The following is a 6,000-nucleotide window of genomic DNA, read 5'->3' as shown; positions in this document are numbered from 1 at the left end:
GAAACAGACACTGTTCTAAACACTTTATAAATATTAACTCACTTAATCTTAACAAACCTATGAGGTGGCACTATTATTGTCCTTAGTTTACGGAAGTTATCTGGCGGCGGAGTAAGGACTCCACAGAGTCCTCGCTCTTAAGCGCTACCCTACGCCGCTCCCAATTTGCCGTACAGCCGGGTACCAGCTCCACCATTTTGCTAGAAGTCCCTGAGGCTCAGAGAGGTGTGCACACTTGTTTAGCGTCACACAGCGAGCGCGCTTCCTGGGACCCAAGGCACGGGCAGCGGGAGAGAACCGCCGCCAGAGCGAAGTGCGGACAGGGCGCCTTCCAGCCCTCATCCCCCGACCCCTCCCCCACCCTTGGCCCCCTCCCCGCGAGCCCCGCCCCGGACGTGCCCCAGGCCCCGCCCCCAGGCTCTGCCCACACACCCCACACACACCGGCAGCGCCAGCCAATGGCTGGGGTCCTATAAACTCTACCGTCCGCGCGCTCGAGGCAAGAAGCTAGAGGTAGCCCCGGCTAGCGCGGAGATCGTGGGCCGAGGGTCTTGGGAACGAGCTCGCCAAGGAGCAGGAGGCCAAACGACCGGAATCAGAGTCGGAGTCTCGGAACCGGAGCAGAAGCCTGAATCGGAGAGCGCCGCCCGTCCGCCCGTCACCGCCCGCGCACCCGGCGCTGCCAGAGCCTCCGGCGCAGCGCGGCCATGGAGCCTAGCAGCAAGGTGAGTCGCGCGCTCGCGGCGCGGGCCCTCCCCGCCCGGAACAAAGGCGCAGACCCCTCCGACCCTCCGCCTGCCCGAACCTCCCCCGCCGCCCCTCCGCGCTGTGCGCCCGAGGCGGGCGGCGCGCCTCTCCGAGCCCTCCTCGGCGCTGGCCTGCAGCGCCGCGCTCTGCCGGGGCAGGGGACGCGGGTGCGGATGGGTTCGGGATGTGGCGGGCGCGAGGGCGCCGCGTGCGTAGTTGGCGCCCGCATTGAGTATCTGGCTTCCTTCCGGGGGCGCCGCGCCGTCCACGCGGCCCGGCGGGGCCAAGGCACCCAGGGCCCTGGCGCGGCACGTCGCTCACGATCTCCCCGGCGGAGGCCCCGCGCCGACTCCTCCCGAGGCGGGGGAGGGGGCTCGAGCGCGGCGCCCATTGGCTGAGCGAGCCGAGCCCCCGGCCCGGCCCCGGCCCCGGCGCGCGGAGGCGGAGGGACCCGCCCCCACTCGGCAAGCTCGGAGCCGGTGCTCCCGTTTCCCGGGGGGCCGCACTCCGCGCGGCCTGCTGCTTGGCGCTAGACACGGCCTCGCGCGGTCCCGGAGCCAGTCCTCCGAGGTTCCGAGGCGGAGGGCACTTTTCTCAGGCCGGGGCTTCAACTCCAGGATGCCCGGCTCCAGGGCGGAGAAGGAAAGCCGGCCTCCGAGGCCCTTCTTTCCGCGTAGTGCAGGCCCCAAAGCTTTGCCAAGTAGCGGGGAAAGGAGCTCCAAGGTGGCACGTTTCCCTGCTCGGGCGGGGCTGGCGAGGGCCAGGTCGAGAGAGCACCCGAGAGAGTGCGAGCCCCTCGGGACCGGCCCGGGAAGGGGTCCCTAGCCGCCACGGAGAGAGGAGCGCACGCCAGGAGCCCGGGGTCCGGCGGGCACTCCGTACTCTGAAGAGATGTGGTCTCTTCCTCGGGGGGAGAACAACTGCCTAGATAAGATCTCTTTTTTCATCTGTAAAGAGGCTTGTCTTGCAGGGGATCTTTGTGACTTTCCCAGAACGGTTCCTTTTCAACAAATATTTGTTGATCTCCTCCTGTGTGCAGGGCATTGTTTCTTCCCTCCCTTCCCCCTTGTATAGAGTATTTTCGAGTGACTTTTTAATTTGAAAAGCTCCCTCTTGAATTTTCCCAGCTTCTTGGCAGGGGGAGGCACGAGGGTGTCTCCCCCCACCCCACACACACACACCCCTTTTTTAAAAAAGTCTGGAAGGCGGGGAGAGGACTGAACTCTACACTGCCCTTCCTATGGGCTGTGGAGGTGTGAGCGGGACCCAGCGGGTCTTGCCTGGGCAGAGTGGCGCCTGACTGACGCTGGGCTGTCCTCTCAAGGGGTACAGAAGATCTCCTTCATACCTGTTGAATCCAGACAGCTTGTTTCACCCCACCCTGGCCCTTGGGCTTGAGTTGAGACCCTGAGTCGGGAACCCCACATTCATGGGTGAGCCATTATGCTCGGATATGAATATAACAAAATAAAAATAAAACAAGAAGTGAGTTTTAGCTGGTGGTGAGGGCTTGAGACCTTCAAGTCCAGATACTTGCTGTTTTATCTCAGGGCCCTGATAGGCCACTTAACCCCTCTGGGCCTCAGTTTGTCTTCTGTAAAAGAGAATGGCTTTTTTTTTTTTTTTTTTTTTACTTCCTCAACAGTAAGAACTGTTCAGCAGGACCTGGGTGTTTATTTGTGGAGTGGATAAATGAACATTCTGAGCAGAAACAGAAAAGTGCAGGAGAAAATCAATAGCCACTTACAGTTTACTAGGCTCTTGGCTAAAATACCATGGTGTCACTGACCCTCCATATAGCCCTGCTGGTTCACAGGTCTGGAGCTCAGAGAAGGGAGGTAATTTTCCTGAAGTCACACAGTTAGTAAATGGCGGGGCTGGATCTAAACCCAGGCTAGTCAGAAAGGGCTTTCAGTCTCCACTGCTCCCTTTCACCACAGCCTTTCTTGAATTTTGGGCTCAAGGGAGTTTGCCTAAACTCTCAAAGGCTGCCTTGTATGAGCTGGTTCTCAATGCTGTAGCTGGTAGGTGTTTTTCATGCAATACGCTCCAAACTTGACTGTCTGCCCATCAGTAAATAATTTTGGAGCACCTCCTTCTCGGTGGTTTATTTAAAAATTCGTGTATATAGCCCTGTTACAATAGTAGACTATATGACTACATAAAATAGAAATTTAAAAAGACACAGGTAACAATTATGGTAAAAAACCACACTTTTTTTCCCCCTCCTAAACCCCGTGTAGGTCATTTGTATACATTCTGGAATAAAACTTTTTTTCTTTGGAGACTGCTGATTTGGTCAGCAAGCACAGCCCTTTTTTGTGCAGGATGTTAAGACTGAGGCCTAGAAGGGTTATGGCCCTTACCCAAGGTCTTTTAAACCAGGCGTGTCTGACTCTGAAGTTTTTAGTGTTTTTTTTGTTTTTTAATTTTTTAATTTTTTTAGATTTTTAAAGTAGCCTCTTCACCCACTGTGGGGCTCAGACTCACAACCCCAAGGTCAGGAGTTCAGGCTCCACCAACTGAGCCAGCCAGGCGCCCCTGAAGTTCTTTCTGCTGTGTTCCCCTTCATCTCCTATCACTGAGAATAGATTCAACTGACTTCCCTGTGTTCTACCGTGTCCTCTGCGCATGGGGCTGAATTTAACTGAATGGGGGGACAGGTTGAATGCCTCCCCTCCCAGCCAAGGGTTCACTCATGCCCCCTCTTGGGCAGCAGGTGAGCCCTCCCCTGGGACATCTCATGCAGCCCTTTGTGAAGAATTCCTGGCTAGTTCCCTGTGGTGCCCTGGGTCTCTGCGGGATCTCTGCTATCTTGCCTTCCAGATGAAGGAGAAATCAGACATCTGCAGGGCTCCTCAGCTCCTCAGTGGTATGAAGAGCTTAGACTTTAGAAGTCCCGTGGATGTGGTTTTGAATTCCAGTTTAGCTCAGTTCCCTCATCTGCAGAGTGATGTAATTTTTTATTAGAGTGTCTGTAAGAATTCAGAAAAAAATGTGTCTGTCCCCATAGATGCTCCATAAATGTTCCTTGCTTCTTTGGACTCCTATGATGCATTAGACTTACCTTGGTCCCAGGTGACCTGTACCTGGGTGGTGGCCTCTGTCTGTCCAGAAGCCTGGCGTTCTGACAATGTGAGCTTTTGGGGAGCCCCAGAATCCCCAGGCCACGAGTGTTGGTTGGTTGGGTAAATCATTAAAGATCCCACTGACCAATTCTTCTGCAGCAGGGTTTGTTGGGAAGCCAGGTTGCAGAGGTAGCACCTGGCTAGGAGTGCTGGGCCCAGAGATGGGTCAGCTAATGTGGCTGTGTTGTTTCGTCTGTCTCATCTGTGAGGGAGATACGAGCCACAATTGACATCACCGTCCAATGAAAAATGACTTTCCCAAGGTCACACACTGAGCCTTCTACTGCAAAACATGCTGCCAGCCTTTCTAGGAAGACATGAGAGGATAAAGGAAAGTTGGAGCAGGAAGGGACTTTCAGGTGCATGACCCAGCCCTCCGTTTGACAGATGGGGAAAATGAGGCCTGAGAAGGAAAGAAACTTGTCCAAGATAAGGGTGTCACAAAAAACTTGTGACGTTCTACAGTATTAAAAAAAAAAAAGGTGCTTTTTCCACACCCTTGTGTTCTGTGCCAACCCTCCATTCACCCCAGATGAACAAGAATTCCCACACTCCAGGACTTGCCAAGCTCCTTCTGGGTGCAGTAGGAGTTTCAAAGGTGGATTACATAGGGGCACCTGGGTGGCTCAGTCAGTTAAGCGTCTGACTCTTGATTTTGGCTCAGGTCATGATCTCATGGTTTGTGAGTTCAAGCCCCTCATCGGGTTCTGTGCTGACAGTGGGGAGCCTGCTTGGGATTCTCTGTCTCCCTCTCTCTGCTCCTCCCCCATGCTCATGCATGCTCTCGCTCTCAAAATAAATTTAGAAACATTAAAAAAAATTTTTTTAAGAACAGTTTTTTGGGTGCCTGGGTGGCTCAGTCATTTAATCATCCAACTTTGACTCAGGTAATGATCTCATGGTTTGCATCGAGCTCTCTGCTGTCAGCAGGGAACTTGCTCTGGATCCTCTGTCCCCTTCTCTCTCTACCCCTCCCCAGCTTGTTCTCTCTAACCATGCGCTAAGTAAATAAACTTAGAAAAAAAAAGTCTTTTTTTTTAATGCTTATTTTTTTACTTATGTAAAACCGACTGAGCCAGCAGGCACTCCCCCCCCCCCAATTTTTTTTAAACAAACAAATAAATAAATAAGAGTTGGATTAGACATAACTTGACAGCTGAAACCCTTCTGTGAATGGAAATAAAACATGTCTTCACAAAAACACGACCTTGGGGAAGTGACTTTCCTCAGAGCCTTGATTTCCTTCCCTGGAGTGGAGCCTGCTACCCCGTGGCAGGTATGGTGAAGCTGGCCAAGTGCCCCAACTCAAGGGGGAGGCTGTTAAGGTGGGAAGACCTTTTGTTGGGTCATTTTGGGTGCACGGACAGTATAAACATATCCACGATGATCCTTGTCCCATGCTGAGCCATTTGGGGACCCAACTCTACTTGCCCCAGAGCTGGGTCAGTCCCAAATCCTCCGTAATCAGCTTGTGACTTCTGGGAGCTCAGCTTTACCCAGTGCCTCCTGGTCACGAGGTATAGGGCCTAGAGCTCTTCTCTGGCTCCAAGGGTACAGGCATTCAGTTCCCCCTCCCCCAGGGCTGGCAGAGCTGGGGAGGCCTGGAACAAAGGGAGAAGTGTGCAGCATTGGCTTGGGATCTGCAGCCTCACCCTTCCCCCGCCTCACTCCTGGGCACGCAGGTGACAAAGCCACTCAGTTGGGTAACTGGCATCCCAGGGATGGTGGAGACTGAGAAGGCTCCTGGTTGGCCTCGTGGTCTCCCAGAGGCTGTGACCAGGCCGGCAGGCCCAAGCCTGGCCACCAAAACAAACCTCTGATTGTTACCTCCCTCCGTGGGAGGGGTGGAGTGGAGCCCAAGGCTCTGCCATCCGGCCACCAAGCCAGGGAGGCAGTAGCTAATGCATAAATGTTGGGGTTTTATAGTAACTGAGCAGGGCTCCCAGGCCTTGAACTCAGGGCAGAATGAGGGCAGAGTTCACCCTCTCTAAGACCTCAGCACCAATACCTTGCTGGTTTTCGCCTCCCTGGGGAGGGCTTCAGCATCCTGAAAGGGGAGAGACCTCTTGCCACACCCAGCTTATGGAACCTTTGCCTACTGAGGCCTCAGCTGGACAGGACATCT

At 54.4% G+C, this 6,000-nt stretch overlaps 1 protein-coding gene across 1 annotated transcript in view; it reads left to right on the top strand.

Moving 5' to 3' along the window:
• The first annotated feature begins 447 nt into the window (after positions 1-447).
• Positions 448-6,000, top strand: part of SLC2A1 (solute carrier family 2 member 1) — a 28,441-nt gene continuing 22,888 nt past the window's right edge. The window contains exon 1 of the mRNA XM_042996839.1: positions 448-725. Coding sequence (XP_042852773.1) covers positions 708-725 — 18 coding nt within the window. The 5' untranslated portion in view covers positions 448-707. The remainder of the gene's footprint in view (positions 726-6,000) is intronic.

The sequence above is a fragment of the Panthera tigris genome, chromosome C1 (genome assembly GCF_018350195.1).
Source record: "Panthera tigris isolate Pti1 chromosome C1, P.tigris_Pti1_mat1.1, whole genome shotgun sequence".
In the NCBI taxonomy this organism is placed as follows: Eukaryota; Metazoa; Chordata; class Mammalia; order Carnivora; family Felidae; genus Panthera; species Panthera tigris.
This window is presented reverse-complemented; position numbering and strand designations above follow the sequence as displayed.